The following is a 17,745-nucleotide window of genomic DNA, read 5'->3' as shown; positions in this document are numbered from 1 at the left end:
TTTGTCAGTGGTCTTACCCTTGCTGACATTTGCAATATGCAAATAATCTATCTTATTTACAGCTTTGCAGGCATTTTGAGGGTTTTCCCCGTTTTGCTTGAGGCAGTGAATATGCAGCAATTTCTGCTACAGTGCAGGACAGGAAAAAAGAATGTTGATCTTTCAAATTTCTGGAAGAATAAATGTTGCAATCACTTAATTTCATTATGAAATATTTAAAAAAATGAAAGCATACAATTATAACGTATTGGAAACAAAAATTGGAAAAGTTTAGAACCGGGTGATCATTCGGGTCCCTCTCACCTCCAAAGAGCACTTGGACATAGTTGACACCTATGCGTAACGACGCGTGCCTCTAGTGGCACCGTGGAAGGAGGGTCGTCAGACGCACGCAGATACACGGCTCTCCGCAATACCTTTCCATCCAGCACAAACTAGAAGATCTGTAAAAATGAACACTGACTGAAAGGGGATTCTTTTGAGCAGATGGACGATCTCCAATAATCAGCTTCGTCCAATAAACGTGCGCAATTGGAGCGGAGCGGGTTTCCTTCACTGTGTTCTGAGCCGCTATCAGAAGTGGGACGAAGGGAAAGACTGGAGTGATTCAATTGCAAGAAGAATTGTTTGAGTTACCGAAGTGTGTTGAAATTCCTCAGCAATCATTCGTTTTTTCTCTGTTTCGAAGGACAGAATCATTGGAGGAGAGACAAACTTCCGCAGGCGCAGTTATTCTTCTCCACGGCGGCGCAAGAGTCCGGCTCGGCTGTTGCTGTGGTACTTGTCTGTAGACAGATAGCAACGTCGGTAGGAGGATACACAGAGACTCTTGCTGGGTAATTGTTGCAGCCTGCACTCGCAGGTGTTTCACTGAATCGCCTGTGAGGGACTGTGGGCTTCATCCTTGTCGAGTCATTCTTAGACTTGTGAAAAACAGAAGAAAAAAATTGAATTGAAAAAAGAGGGAGAATGTTGCACCAAGTACAATGAGTGCAGAGTTGTCGCTGTTACACTGTTATACATATGTTCCGTCGAATTCAGCTTTGATGAACAAATCTGACTCGTCTTTGGAATTTTAAAAAAGTGGATCCCGCGACTTTGCAACCATGCGAAATACTTGGTCATCTCCCCGGAGTGCGATTTGGGAATACTGGACGTCGCTGATTGCATGCCTCTTTTGGATTCAGCACTCTTATGGGATGCCTCACGTTATACGAATAGGTAAGTTGTCAACATTTACACTACACACGCGCGCACACGTCCGTATTGTCACCTTGAAAGTTGCTCCATTTCGGTGCGAGTCTTCAGCCGTTTTCACGGCGGCAGCAGTTACTTTTTGTACTAAATTAGCGGTCTCTTTCATTTACCGGGCGACTCTGTAGGGTCGGCTATGAATTTTCAATTTATTTCAACAAGACGGCGATCAGAAGCTTAAGCAACAGGAGAGAAGTGCATTAAACACACATACTCACACGATGGTACGGAACATTGTGAATGCCTTTTCCACTCAGGTATAATGCACGGGAACATTGTGGATTAGTGTGACCTCCGTGCATTCGCTTTGTGTGTTCCATTTTCCACGGCCAGCATGTTGAGTCACCAGCTACACTCAGCCTCACATTGCCTTCTGGAGGTAAGATTTTATGAGCACAGATGAGCCGTGATTCTATATATAGATTCATGGAGTTTAAAACAATCTGTTAGGAAACTTTTAAAATAATCTCCAGTAATTTACTCACAGTGGACAGGGTTGCAAATTTCTTATGAAAAGGTTTCGGATAAAACGCTCAAAAAGCAGTTTACCAAATCATTCTGAGAAAAAAAAAGTTTCCCCTTTTGGTTAAATCTTAGTTATCTCTTTTATAAACTATCGCAGACACAAAAAAGAAGAGTGAGCCAAGTTTCTCTTTCTCTAATTAGCAACTGAGGAACAATGTGAGAATTGTCATTCGGGGGCTGACCATGCGATGAAACCTCCCGAGCGGCTAACAGACAAGGGCAGAATGGAGATCAATACGTTTTTCTTTTCTTTTCTTTTTTTTTTTGTGTCACTAGGCAAATCGTTTTTGACATTTGGCGGAGTGCCTTTCAGGACAATTACTCACAATGGCACTGGCCCGTATTAACATACCACTACAACAGCCGGAGTTCAGGCAGGGAGTGAGAGCATCTCTAATGGAACGGGGTTTTTTGTCTTCCAGATGGGTGCAAGTGGATGAATGGTAGAAAATTGCATATTCCATGTCTTCTATTCTAAAAGCTGTAAATGGCCTCTCTAAAGCAGTTGTCTCTCTGTATGACACATCTGCAAATCATTAATATTCGGATTGTTTAAATCACATTTCCTCCCAAGCCCCCTGGGTGTCCCCTGAGCATCTAGTTTCTTCTGGACTGTAACAAGCTGAAGTAGCTATAGCTGCACTTTAAAGTACAAAATCCTGAGAGAATGTTGTTCATCCTCTGTATTCTTAATAAAGACTACATATTGAATTAAAGCCTCCAGAAGAATAATGTTTGCAGCAATGTTTTTAACTGGGCATCATGTGCAGCCATCAGAGAGGCCCAGCATGTGTCTGTGATTGACTGCTGGCTCTGAGGAGCCTTGATTTCCTACACCACTGATTTTGGTGATGTTTTTCAAATTGCATAAATCCTAAAGCTCTCTTTTTCCTGAAGTGAATTGAAGTTGTCTGGTCAAAGGAGCATTTTTGTTCAACATATTATTATTTTTCATGTGTCAGCTGCTCAAATGAAAGCTTGAAATAGACTTGACAGGCTTTGTTTTTAAAAAATGTCAGAGTGCAGAGTCAAATTTACCCTGAAATGTGCTACAGTCGCACTAATGCTTTTTATAGAATCTATCATTGCTTGTCTTGCATTTGTGTGCGTGTGTTTTATGCGTTTTCCTGAGATATCTTTTTGACAAGCTGAGAGGTGGGACATGCAAAAGAAAGGTTGTCGGATTAACCTCTACGTCAAAAAAGAAAACAATTCAAAACGCTTGTGTCTTTATATGAGCTTTTGAAACTGTGTGTTTGTATACAGCGGCTGTTACTATTCATTCATTTTAGCCTGTGTTAAAAAATTATGATATCCTAACAACATATTAAATAGAAAATACAGTTTACACAATTCAGCTATAGCTATTATAGTTGATAAGCTTGCGGGTTTGAATTAAATTTGTAAAGAGTGTGTGTTATTGCAAATGTGGTGTTATCTGTTAGAGAATGTGAGTGTTCAGTATAGTGTCATTTAGGGTGGAGTACTTTTTGAAGTGGGTGTGCAGTGGACTGTTTTTCCTTTTTTTGGGGGGAACTTTATTTGGAAGTCTGTGCGGGTGCTCTTTGTCACAGCCACCCTGCTGAAGCCAACACAGGGCTCTCTTTTAGTTAGGGCACGTCGGTTAATGTTGCTCCTCAGCACTGGTTACCAACTCAAACGAACCAGTCAAATTCATCAAGGTGGGCGGTGGAATTTGAGCACTTTGCTTTGTGTCTGTGCTGTATCTCCTCCTGGTTAGGTGGCTTGCAGTTCTTCAAGTACACCATCTGGGTAATGGTGGGCATCCAAGGTAGAGTTGTCGCCATTGATTTTAGTGCTTTTACAGTGCAGTGCTCTAAGTTGAGGCCAGATGGTCGCTCCGTCTCATTCAGCAGCTTCTATCTGTTGGAGGGAACAAAAGACTACTTCTCCTGCAAATTTCCTCTTACATGCTGTGCTTCTCTTTAGTCTCCCTTTGCTTGCCTTTCATAATTCCTTTCTCATCCTCACATGTTTTGCAACCTTTAACCTTGTTCAGGAACCATTTCATTTTCAGCTGAAATGTTTCTGCAATAAAGAAAAAAGTGCTCAAGGAAAGATGATGTAAATAGAGGAAGTACATTGATGATTTTATTGAATGTGATGGCTGTTTTTTTTTTTTTTTCTTCTGTAACCCTACTGAGCGGCATTCTGTCTAAAATTTAGTGATGCCCTACATACTTTTCTTTGGTCTCAGCACTGAGATCATCCAGTTTAGCGTTGTGTTATTCGGAAAAAACATTCATAGTATTCTTAACTAATAATCAATCTATAATTAAAGCATACAATAATGACAGTTTATTATGCATTATCTCATAAATCTATTCATTGATGAAACTAATCTATCATTTGTTGTCTCTTTTCTCTCTGCGAGGTTAGTCCCTGCCTGACAGGGATTTATTGAATAATCAATTACTTTATCTGCCTCATACTTAATGCACTTAATCAGTGCCAGTTAATCAATCTTCCTCGTGATTTTATGTTGATTTCATTTCCTTAGCTCGTCAGTCTACCTCAACAATACCCGGTCAAATGCATTTTTTTCTTTTTTTTCATTTAGCTTTCCTCAAATGTTTTGGGAAGGCAAGACTCCGGATTTCATTATTTGCGGCGAAACAGCCTCAAAGTTTCAGTGTGAGCTGACAAATGTGCAGCACTTGAAGCTGTGTGCAGCATGCCCGCTCACAAGCTTCAGAGGGATGAATCGGGTTTTGTGGTCGCCACTTTTGGTTGAAGTCTTCAAACACACAGCCACTTCAATGGCTTGTTGTTATCCCTGCACCAGCAACAGAGACAGAATGAGAATTTTTTTTATTTTTCTCTTTTTTATGATGCGATTCACTTTTCTTGGGAGCTCCAGAAAGTGTAGTCTCTACTCACATACTCCCAGAGATTGTCATCATCTGGTTTTGTGCAAATGTCTCAACTAAAAGACATATTTCGAGAGGTTGGGCAAGGCTGCAATGATAGTTTAGAAATCTACTTTTAACAATGTCAGATCCAAAGGGGGGCTTTTACTGAGAATTACCCAAAGGAAGATAGTATAGTTGGGCTGGTAGAGTGGGAAGAAGATATGTTTGGTGATGAAAAAGAACAATGAGGAGATGTTGCATTGAACGTTATATCAAATTAAGATGGCCATCAGTTGCTGAGTGGAAATTAATATTTTATTTCATCAAAATTTAATCTCCCCCAGACAGAGAGATAGAGGGAGCAGGGAAAAGCCTGCTGGTGGAAGCTTGGAGCTGAGGAGTTGTTGTGGTGAATATGAACAAAGGCTGGTAGAGGTCACAGAAGAAGGATACACACAGAAGCTTCTTTGATGTGTAATTCTATTATCTGTTAGCAAAGGCAGAGATTGAAATGGGAGGAATACTGTGGTTGTTTTACCTGCACTAAAGCACTCCTCCTTCATCCTCCCTCATAAACATGGATGGATAGACGACCTGCAAAAGAAATAGCAGAGGTCCATTTCTGCATCCTTCACTCTCAGGTATCCGTGTCTTTGCTTGTATGCACACACACACACACATGCACGGTCTAAACCTATACTCCATCCTCAACATTTTCCGAAACATATGTCTGGTCTCTCTGGGCCCCTTGTACACAGTCCAATTCCATTCTCTCCGTCAGCACACTTGTGGCTCATCATTAGCTTCAATCTCACTGATGAGAAACGGCAGATGTTCATTTTGTTTAGCGGTCACATCTCAATATACAGTCTTCTCTACCTGTTCACAATTTTTTTAAGACTAAAAAAATAATATTTGACTTAAAATTGGTTCAGGGATATAATAAACAGTTTTTTTTAACTTGAACATGGTCACCATGTAATAAACATACAGTGTTAATGCAAGTCACAGAAAATCAAATAAACAGTGTGTATGTCCATGACAAGGTGGAATGAAGACATAATGCTCTTAAATTGGCTTGTAATGTGCGTTATTAACAAGACTGAATGGCATCAAGCACCTGCCTCTATATTCAGTCACACATAGTAATGATCATCCAATAATCCAAGCCACTAGGGGCTAATAGAGTGAATCTACCAACCAGTAAGATAATCCTGTGACACAGCAGGTCCCTATCTAGTCCCAGCTAGCTTAGCCTAGCTGCTACTCACACACCAGATGGTGTTTTCATTTCATACAACAAAGTGGGTGCTCTGCAATGAAAGCTCTGCTGTAAACATATGCGTCTGTCTGCTGAAATAAATAAGGTGATGAATTTGTGATGGCTATACAATTTGTGTTGTACTTTTAGAAATTGAGACAAGTTTGTTTATATTCATTCATTCATTCATCCACTCCTTCATTCATCTACAAGACCACTGTGTATTTAGAAACTGACAGAAATCGCTTTTAAATTACTCTCAAAATCCATTACATTTTCTAACTGAACAGATACAAGGTCTAGATAGTTGAAGAGTATTTTTTGCCTGTAGATTTGTGAAATAACACTTTAACATCTTAAAGCACAGTATATAGCAACACCCATTGTCAGCTGGATTGATATGGTTCAGAAATTTTCTTGAGAAACCCTCAGGGCCCCTCAGGGACTCAGTGTCATTATAGCAGGATGTGTGCATTTTGGATATGACAGTGTTTTGAAATTCATGACATGTCAATGTTGGCTATTTCCTTGTGAATGTTTCTGTAGCAAGGCAATGAATCAAATTTCATGCTCTAGCCATTTGTCTTTATTATGCGCCCTTGTCCTTTCCATTTGACTCCCTCTTTGCAGTCCTCCTCAGGGCTCTATTGGAAACTCGAATAATTTCAAAACAGATTTAAAAAAAAAAAAAAACCTTCATCAAAGGGCATTTTGCTTTCAGGGTCATTCTAGCAATATAACATAGTTAATTAGAATGATCTTGTTTGAGGTAATTTGGTGATTATTTTCTATATATTCAGCATGGGGAGCAATTTGTCTTCACTTTTCCAGACACACCGAATATGCTGGCAAATCACGCACGCACCATAAGCACGCAAGTATTGCAGCAAAAGAAATGGGGGAGGGCGAGAAAAATGACGGCGGTTACATGGATGAAGCTAGTGTACTCTTATTTAGCTGGTTAATTAGCCTGAACCTTTTGATCCCAATTTTAAAACTCGCCACGTTGCATTGCTGGCTCCTTTTGTGTTGCCCCAAGCGAGATAAAACCCAGCTTTATTCCCGTGCCTTTCAAACGCCACCTCATTCACTGGACCAGAATTAGCTTTGCTTTCTCTCCCTGTGTCCACCTTATCTGTTCACAGACGCTCTGTGTAAACTTGGTCACCTCCTACACCTCAGTTACATAGAGTTGCACACATGCATTGCAACAGCAAGACCTTTTCTTCTTCCCGCTTTAAAGCAATCTAATTTTGACAGAGGAGGTATCAGCCACGGTGCACAGGTTTAAATCCTATTTAACTTGGGCTAAGGACAATGAACGGAAGGTGACACCTTTTCATTCTGCCCTTTTAATCAAGCTCTCATTGTTATAGGTGCACCGCAAATGTCAGGTCTTGGTTGTGTGATTCCCTCAAATTGCTGCTCCATGACTGTAGGGATATGTGTGTGTGTGTGTGTGTGTGTGTGCTTGAGTGTGTGTTAAGGAGGGGAAGAGGGAAGAGAAAAAGAAGTATCTGCATGACAAGGGGGTGTATAAGGGAAGCTGGCATAGAATCCCTGGAGCGTATGGGTAGAGCAGGAGTTACTAATCAACTGTGAGAGAGCAGGCTAGAGAAGACTCGCCCTCTATTTTCCCCCAGAGAGAAAAATAAGGAGCAGATAAGACAAGCCTCCTCTCGCCAGAAACACTACAAATGAATGGCTATCACCAGAAATATCGGGGGTTGGCGTTTGGGACGGCAGAGATTCTTTCCTCTACATTCTGCCTCAGACACACCCTCCTCTCTTCCTTCCTTTTCATCCTGGCATGAACAAATGCTGGGACTACTGCAGGAAGTGCATTAGACTCGGGGGTTACCTCTCTAGCCCCTGTGCTTGTCCCTCCACTGATGGATAGCCAGGAGGTTGTAAGCCAGTGTCAGTTAAGTTAACACAGCCAATACCCAGAAGCTTGCCCTCAGCACCTACTCTGGGTGCAGGCAAGGCGATCTGCTGTGGCCCGTCTTTCGTCTTGGGGAGTTGTTCATCGGCTGGCAATTCTCTGTTCAGGTTTCAACTGGAGAGAAGTGTGGTTAACCGCAAAATGTTTGCCCTGTGACTCCATCTAAAGACAGCTTGTCTGCATGTGACTACCTTCAGATATATGGAGTAAGCCAGAGATTATCGTTGACAGCGAAGGGAAAGAGGAGGAGAGACTGTGGGCGGTTTGAGGCTGGCAGTACATTTTGGTGAAGCTATTAGCGACGCTTGTATGATTTAGGGTCTTTAATGTAAGGCCAGAAAAGCAAGTAACTAACTGTCCTACAGGTTTATTACTCTTTAAGAAGTACAGATGGCTGTCATAGTAACCACTTAGCTGGCACACTACATTGATTAAGGAAGATTGTAGCCTGTAATTAAGCAGCAGGATTTTTATTATTTTTTTAAAATCAATTTTCTATTGCAGAGAGTTAATGAAGAATTAGGCTTCTGATTGTTCCTAAATCATGTCTTCCAGTCTCAAGTGCTTCTATTTACAGACTCAAAATGTTATCCTTCTTGTAAAGTTCAGTATTGGATGTTGTTATTTTTTACTTTATTACCATGAATTCTTGTTTACCGATATTAACTTTATTTTCAGCTTCATTGTTTTCTCATAATTTTGGAAATCCTCACAATCTTTTCAATGTCTCATACCATAATGTATAGATATGTTAATTGTGTCTACATTACATTATTTCCAGATATTATAAATGGCCCCTTTTGCATCCTCTCCTAAATGTTAACAAAGGAAATGCTGCTAAGTATCTTGCTATGTTTTTAAAGCCATAACCCTAGAGGTCTGGTTTTACTTGTCCAAAGAAATAAAAGAGAATTAAATCAGTGAATGCTGGCCTATTTCTGAATAAGACCAGGAAAACTACAAGCTATGCTCCCAATTGCTTTTCACTAAGACTGAAAATTATACCATGAAATCTGTCTGTGCCAAAATAATCTGCAATCAGTGAGTATTATCTGTTTGAATAAAAGGATCAATTGAAGCAATGCTGCAATAATCATATGCAGAGCTAATGATGCATCTGCAATGTATTGGGGTGATTATTTCCATTGTTTGAACAAACAATAAATGTCTTTCCTGCCTGCCATTATAGTCAGAAATGCCATAAAATGTGAGCATTGGTTCTCTCACTTTGTGTTTGAGACACATTTACAGATTCTGTTTCCAGTGTTTGTGACATTTAACTTCTCTGTCAATGAAGTGTGAAAGTGTGTACGCGTGTGTGTCTGTAAAATCAGAGCCTCATCCGTATAATAAATGTTAAATGAAATTTAGGGGCCCCAAGCAGCCACCATATTGAAGGGTAAAGCAGTCCTCTGTGACTCAAAACAAATAAAAACTGTAATGACATGTATACACTTACAATCTATTTTAAAGATTTTGAAATGTCAGTATTCTAAAGGTTTTAAAAGGTTTATTAGAAATGTCACAACTTGTGTGGAAGTGGGAGTAATGGTTGCTAATAAAGACATGTATAACCACAATAAGGCCAGGTAAGCAATTATACGCACTGCACAGTTAAAGCAGCCTAAGTACTCTGCTGCAGACGTGTTGAGTGCATTTTCCATTTACACCAAGGAGCCTTTTGTTACCTTTACTGCTACGTGAACGATATCTATAATTTACAGAACACTGGCCACATTAAAAATAATTGGCATAATGCCAGCATCAGTGAATGAATGTTCGGTTAATGTCCTGCTCTGATTCCCTCTGCACTGTCTACATATGGATTGCCTGTCTGCTAGAGCAGTAATGATTTCAAAAGTGGTTAGGACCATTTCTTGTATATGGAGAACAGGCTAAAAATGGAGGCTATATGTAAAAAAGCAATCTCCTTCATGAAGGAATTAAAAATGAGGATTAACTTCTCCAGTATGAAGATTTACAGTTTATTTATTTTTTATATCTATTTATGTGATATCTAAATGGTTAAAATGGTAATTTGAATTTTAACTTCTTGCCAGAACAGTTGTTTGAGTATATGAAAAATTATTTAAAACTGGGCCCAGAGCACAGACTTATCTATCTCAATATCTGTTGTACAACATTTAAGATTCAATATTGTCAGCTGCACACACAATATATCCAGTGCATTAAGGAAAATAATTAATATAACAAAAAGCAGGAAGACTCAAATAAGGTAATGCATTTTTATCAAAACTTTCTTTTTCTTGGATTTTTTCAGGCTATGAAACCATCTGCAGGTTCCCTTATCACCTGTATATTTCCAGTCTGTTGAGCAGAGACAGATTAGAGACCTTGCATTTTTTGTCAATATTCTGCCATCGGAGGACAGTACGAGACGACAAGACAAGCCTGGTGTGAGCGTCTGTGTGCTCTTCTGAGTGGAGCCTATTAGTGTAGGGAGCCTCTTGAGCCACTGTCAAACTTAAAACAGAAGACAGGGGGGAGATGTTATCTCCAATACGTGCTTTGGAGAAGCATGAGAACAATCCAGCTGCAGGTCTGTCAGACTTTGATTCATTTTTGTTTCATATTATACGTATCGTGGTGACGGAAAAGGAGACCCCCGTTCCTCCTTTCTTGTCTCCTTTCTCTATTCCCCATCTCCCTGTCCTTATGAAAAGAAATAATAGTTGAAGTCATGTTCTTTTTAGAGGGTAAAAGAATCTATTGTTTAGGTCCCATTTTCTGCTCTTCCTCTTTTCATACCAGACAAAAAATGTGACCCCTGTTAACATATGCTCATTGTGTTAATCCCTTGCCAGTTAAATTAAAACTCCCATCTCTCACATGTCTTGAGTCATACACCTTCTGTCTTCCCAGCACACTTTATTACAAGATGTGCATTTCAATTTGCAAGCCCAATCACTGAAATTTTATGAGCTGCTGGTTGGAAAGCAACTGAGCCCCATTCAATTTGTTCCTCTAATGTTTCCAATGTGTGTATATATAGATATATGATTATTTAAAGGAATTAAATAAGCTAAATAAACCATTTGCAGAACCAGAATTTTTTCTCTCACTTTTTTCTTTCTGCTCTCTTTTAAAAACACTTTATTTGATTGCACCCACCAGCCACCTTTGCTTCCATCCAGTGCTTCCCTGGTCTTCTGTAGACCTTGATTTCAAAGTTGGTTGGGGGTGGAAGTGGGAATAATAGCACATGGAAATGGCCTGGTGATTGCCTTCCTCCTGGCGTGGTGATGGAGGGTTTGAGCGATCGCGCTCCTCCGGCCCCTCCCTCCACGGTGGCTGATTAGCTGCAGAGCTCCGGAGCTCTGGAGTGACACACTGGCTCATCAGACCCCGCTCAGCCTGTCAGAAACCCACTTGATTGCACGATGTTTCATAATTGTTCCCCATTCTGCGCTAGTGTCCGGTGTGCTGCCATCTCATCCTCATGCTACAGAATGTGCTACATGATGCTCAACTTTTCCTGTCATTTTGCAGAATGCACATATTTTAACTATCTCCACTGGAAAGAGATGTCATAAAAATTAACTCTTTCCTAAAAATAAGATTTTTAGTGAATAGTATTACTATTTTAGACTTTCAGTGCACTAAACAATGGCTATCAAAGAGCCCTCGTCTCTCATTTACAATGTAATATTAATTACAAATTAAACTATTTCTTCATAGATAGTGTATAATATAATATGGAATATATAAAATAATATTGACTTTTTATAGGCACAAGGTTGAATGGAATCTGCAATGGCATAAAAACGGGATAGTATTTTTGACAAGGATTGCTCCTTTTAGCTCATTGTTTCTGTCTGCCAACACCGGCAGCTGCAAATGGGCCTGATGTAAAATTGTCACGTGTAGGAGGTGGCAAGGAAGGAGGACCCAGGTGCAGACACAGACTGAAAGCCAGGAGGCAAAATGAAAAGACACTCTTTATTTTAAAACTAAGGTGCGCCGAAGCCGGAAATACATCAGACTAAAACATGGAAAACAAAATCTAAATGCTGAGTAAGGTTGAATGGATAAGACTGACCAGAAATACAAACAAGACACTAGGAACAGCACAAGATGTGTAACGGTGAGGATATGGCAAAGAATGAATGAACCAGGAGTTTAATTACAGAGGAGAGTGATTGGTTAGTGAAGACAGCTGAGGGAAATAACACAGGTGAAGGTGACTGGACTGAAGAGAGACTGAGGAAACAAGTGAGGAAGTTAACAGAACCTGAACAAGAAACAGAATAGAAAAATACCCGCATGGTAAAACAAACACCAAAAAAACCAAAACACAGATCATGACAAAAATATTTTTTAGTAAGACAATTAGAAAAGAATTGCCATCATGGCATTTATAGTCATTGAGTTGGTAGATATAATTAAAAGATCTTTGAGGGCCCTTGACCTGGTTATTGATTCAAATAGCTCATGTGGGTGAACTCCCCAAGGTGTGGAACTCAGTATAGACTGTATTAATTATTTTTATGTTCTGGCATTAGCCTCAGGTCACACTTAAGTGTCTTAAAGCTGAAACTTATGCCACTGTGATCAAGCTATAATTCCCTGACTCACATCAGTTGGTCAGGCTTTGGAGACTGCACTGGACAGTGACAGGTAAAGACATGAACTGAGTGCCATCTTTTCATTTTAGTTTTTTAGTTAATTTTGATGGACACACTCAAAGAGCCCCTCAAAAACAAATGCATACAAAACTATACATATGACATATTTTAAAAAAAAAGAAACTGAGAAAAAACACATATACTTGTTTTCTCTCAGGAATATGCTTTTTTTAAACAAAAAAAATAAGTTGTGATACTGTGTAATCAAACAGTATGCAATGATTTATCCACAATAGAATATAGATAACATATGAAGTGTTAAAAATTAGATATTTTACAATTTCATTAAAATATTAGGTCATCTTGAATTTGATAGCAGTAACATGTCTCAAAAAAAGCTGGGAAGGAGACAGCAAAACTCTGGAAAAGGAAATTGCACTACAAAGAAAAGAACATATTCCAACTTGAAACAGTTCAATAACATGATGCATGATAAAGAGAGCACCTCAGAGAAGCAGAGTCTGACAGAAGTAATGGTGGTCAGACATTGAATCTGCTGTGAAAAAAAAAAATCTAAATTCTACAAATTCTGGAACATTTTCAGAATAATTTTCCTCAACACAAAATTGCCAAAAGTTTGAGTTTTGGTTTATAAGATGTTCAAATCATTGCAGTTTGTTTACATTCTATACATCATCCCAACTTTTTTGGAATTAGGGTTGTATATCAGAAATGTATTTGTTGGACACAAGATGTATCATACTTACTGTTCATCTTTAGTGTTAGTGAAGTGGAGGCTTCCAACTCATTTATTTAGGTTTTATATTGGACCAACTATTACTTCTAAACAAGGATGTTACAAATCATGCTCAAAGGCTCACTCCTTTAAAACAAACCACAATTTCGCTCAGAGAAAATTATCGTAAAGACAACCTCCCAGTTCAACCTTTGGAAATACATTATTCTGCACAGTAAAGCTCAAACCTTCAACTGTAAGAAAGAAAAGGAAAAGGAAAGCATTTTTATTTGAGAAGTGTTTGAAAGTGGAGATGAAAGACAAGGGATCTATAAAAATGTGGATATAATGACATGAAAATAAACTATGTATATAGATTGTACTTGTTACAGTTGAAATCCATAGAATGATGCACACGCAAAAGCAAGTATTCAAATGTGCAGTGCAGAGTTCTCCATCCTATTTGCCTGTGGAAAGAAGCTTTTCATTTGTGTTAGACGTGTGGCTACAGAGGCATTTTTTTGATTGCACAGGCAGAAACAGTCTGCTGCTGGGGTGGTGAGGATCCTTTGTAATCCCACAAGCTTTGAATTTGCAAAGTGGGAAGTGTAGATCCAATGGTACGCTCCACTTGGCTGAACAAGTCACTGTTTCTCCAATCCAAGACAGCTCAGAACCCCAGAACAGAGGAAATTTCTTCCCCTGTGTGGGGACCATTTCAGAGTCTCTGGGTTTGGAATACCAGGCAGTTGCCAGATATGCTCACCTTCTTTATTACTGACTCATAAGGGTGTGTGCGGTGCTTCTTCACAAGTTCTGCAACAAGCCACTTGATTTTGCTCAGCATACTCCATGTCTTCCAGGCCGTCTTGGAATTATTGGCGATCTTGTAATCACAACTGTCTCAATTTGTTAAATAAATTGTAGACGTTTCTTAATAAATGTTCACGTGTGTGTACTGGTAGTGCAGCAAGGTGCAAGTAACAGTTAGGCATTTGGAGTTGTGACTAGGGTGCTTTTCAACTCACAGAGAACCCCAGTGATTCTAATTTAAAAAAGTAGGTTACGGGCATTTCAACAAAAAATAAAAGTTGGTTCTGTTCTGTTGATGGTGAATGGTTCTGCGGCTCCCAAACAGAATAAATAATTAAATTAGATCTTAGTTGGTTCTTGGATGGTTTAGATACAGCTACTATGTACCCTGACCTTCAGAGCTCTGGCATCAAGGAAGCCCATAATATAAGCTCACAGAAAGATGTTTAGTACAATGCAATGGCCCATCGTTGTCCCTTTGCATTAGCGTCATAACAGTGACTTCTTATCAAAATACTTGACTTTTCTTGTGTGTCTGGGGTTAGCAGAAACCGAGCAATTTAACGTCACATGCATCAGATTGCACTAGCACTAAGTTATGCTTTCAGATCTGTCATTTTGCCAGTAGTGACAGGCCCAGCAGGAATGCTGTGTCCACACAGAACCATCAAGCTTCTCCACTCACCCGATAGCTTGGATGACCTCCAGTCACTCAATTCAGCAGCTGCTTATCAGTCAACCAAGACATATGAAATGACATCTTTTTGCTATTTTAGCTTCTGGAAGCTATTGCCCATGGTCAAGACAAAAAGCAGTACCCTTGAACAGTTTTGACTTCACATCTGAAAGACAACTTTAATTTTTTGTTGAACAACTTGCCCGCTATCTATGATGTGTGCAATTGCATTTAAGTGCATGCCAGTTTGTATTTTATTTTCTACCAAATATGTCACAAGCCACAGGCTTATTCTGTCTTGGCTTTTTTTTAAGCTTTTACTCATGCCAAGCTTTTAATAATGTCCCTCAGTATTTGTTGTGTTGTTTTGTTCCTTTTATTTCAAATCCCCCCCCCCCCCCCCCCCCCCTATTCCAAGAGTATAAGGATGGTTGTCATTGTTTCATTATATTGGATCTGACTTGTTATTTCTCTCTCTGCTGTGACACATTTGCTTTATTCACCTATTCAAAGACAGTGATTCCACCTGCTGCACTTTTAGTATACTTGGAGCATAATATATTATTTTTTCCTTAAATTGTCAGAGCTTCGGAATGAAATAGGATTCAGCTGCAGCCTTGAACAGGCTGATTGACTTTACAGTGATGGAAGTGACTTGAAAAGCAAATTCACCATAAGATTCAGCACAAGCAGAGGGGGCTTCAGCCTGTGAGTTTCTCGTCGTAACATTGTACATTTGTTCAGACAAAAAATGAGTCAAGGTGTTTGCCATGCACCAAAGGCCCTAAAAAATGCTGCAACTAGGGTAAAAATGACGCTTCAAAAATTCACTTCTCTGTGGGTGTCTTGTGTCAGTATCTAACTGTGGAACTTGAGTATTCAATTCGTTCCTGGTATTATTCAAATGGTTTAAGTAATACAAATGATGCATTTCGATAAATTTCAAATTATGTGCTTTTTTTAAGCTAGCTTTTTGTGAAAAACCTGTTATTTACCTCCCCAGGAAAGCATCAGAGCAGATGTTCCTAAGCTCTGGGTTCTTCACGTCTTCACCGATTGTTCAAGTCTAGAATCAGATGGTACGCATCTTTACTCTTGTTGTAAAAATTGAGCACAGCTTTTTGGGTCACAGCTCAAGTTATTTTTGGGGCTATGTCAGGGTTACTCTATGTTGATGAAGTATTATTAAACCAAAGACATAATAAGTCTGTTAGGTATATAAATGCATGTTGCATTGAGTCTGAATATAACATATTTATGTACAAGATAAATGCCAGTAAGTTCCGCTTGTAGAGTGATAGCGATATTGTATCATTTTGCAATGCTCTTTTGTACTTTTCAAACAATTAAATTGCCTTTGGTATAATTATTTTTCCCCACTGGTGCTCAGTAGCCTGGTGTCACCTCTCTGTAGTTCTGTAAATAGATGCAGGGTTTATGGAATATGGGAATTAGGGACATACCTGCCAAAAACCAACAGCTTTTAGGAACATGTGATTCACATAATGAATAAAATCAAGCCCATGGTTGCTCAGGAAGGCGTCATGAGTCCATATGGCAAGTTTGGCATCAATACATCAATACATTGAAGAGATATGGCCTAACTTCCTGTTTGGCGTGTCAGTGCTGAGTTTGATTAGCGGCTACAGGCAAACGAAAAAGGAAGCTGCTAGGAACTCAATAAGAAAAGCTACTAACACAATGGGTGCTTCGCAGCTCCGCTGCTAGGCCCCCAAATAACATGTTTAAGTTTTTGGATTGACTAAGACAGAGATCTATTTCCACTCACTGGAGGTAGCAGCTCCATGTGGCAATCAGTGTAAGATTATTAGCACAGCTATATATTTATGTGAAGAAATTATTTGTGACTAATCGTCTGACAGAAGTAGTGTTTGATAACATACAAATAAAACATATTTTGCCATATACACCAACTCACTGGGACAGATCATCCGATCACATGGTTTCTCATACCAATGTTATGCTGATGATACCCAGCTCTATCTGTCATTCCCACCTGACAACCACACGGTCTCAGAACGAATCTCAGACTGTCTCTCTGACATATCAACATGGATGAAAGCCCATCACCTCCAACTTAACCTCCCAAAAACTGAACTGCTTGTCTTCCCAGCCAAACCAACCATACACCACAGCATCTGCATCCAAACTGAATCCCTATCTCTTGCTCCTTCAAAGGTTGCTAGAAACTTGGGTGTCATGATTTTTGACCAACTAGCCTTCAAAGATCACGCTACCTCGGTTGCTCATTCATGCCGCTTTGCATTACTAAACATAAGAAACATCAGACCATACCTAACCCAACATGCCACCCAACTCCTGGTGCAGGCCATGGTCATCTCCTGCCCTGACTACTGCAATGCTCTCCTAACTGGTCTCCCAGCCTGTACTATGAAACCTCTGCAGATGGTCCAGAACACGGCGGCGCATCTGGTCTTCGATCAGCCTAAAAGAGCACACGTCACCCCTCTGTTCATTGAACTCCACTGGCTATCCTTAGCCGCCTGCATAAAATTCAAGTCACTGATGTTAGCCTACAAAGTGCTTAATGGAACGGCTCCCATCTACTTGAATGCTCTTGCAAAGGCTTATGTCACAACTCGGTCCCTCCATTCGTCCCAGGATTGTCGTCTAGCAGTGCCTACACCATGCCTAAGACAATCCAAGCTCTTTTCATGTGTCGTCCCACGATGGTGGAATGACCTACCGAGCACTACCAGAACAGGGGCGTCCCTGTCTATCGTCAAGAAACTCTTGAAAACCCAGCTCTGCAGAGAGCATCTCCTATCCTAGCACTTACCTTGTACTTACCTACCCCCTCTATTTTTGCACTTTATCTTTCTGCACTTCCTTCTATGCCTGTACCCTATCTCTACTCTGTCACCTCTGACAGAGTCGGACGAGTGGGCTCCTTCTATGTAGTTTATTGTTAGCTTTTTATATAGCTTGTTACATCTTCATTTGTAAGTCGCTTTGGATTAAAGCGTCTGCTAAATACACAAACATAAACATAAACATTTTGCTCGACTGGATGAAAACATTGAAGGTCACCAAA

General features: G+C 39.8%; 1 protein-coding gene across 1 annotated transcript in view; it reads left to right on the top strand.

Annotated features, from left to right (window-relative positions):
• Positions 1 to 375: 375 nt before the first annotated feature.
• The window catches only part of grik3 (glutamate ionotropic receptor kainate type subunit 3), a 91,693-nt gene continuing 74,323 nt past the window's right edge, over positions 376 to 17,745 (top strand). Inside the window, exon 1 of the mRNA XM_072393864.1 lies at positions 376 to 1,221. Within this exon, the coding sequence (XP_072249965.1) occupies positions 1,107 to 1,221 (115 nt within the window). The 5' untranslated portion in view covers positions 376 to 1,106. The remainder of the gene's footprint in view (positions 1,222 to 17,745) is intronic.

The sequence above is a fragment of the Leuresthes tenuis genome, unplaced genomic scaffold (genome assembly GCF_036924035.1).
Source record: "Leuresthes tenuis unplaced genomic scaffold, fLeuTen1.0.hap1 SCAF_10, whole genome shotgun sequence".
NCBI classification, from domain to species: Eukaryota; Metazoa; Chordata; class Actinopteri; order Atheriniformes; family Atherinopsidae; genus Leuresthes; species Leuresthes tenuis.
This window is presented reverse-complemented; position numbering and strand designations above follow the sequence as displayed.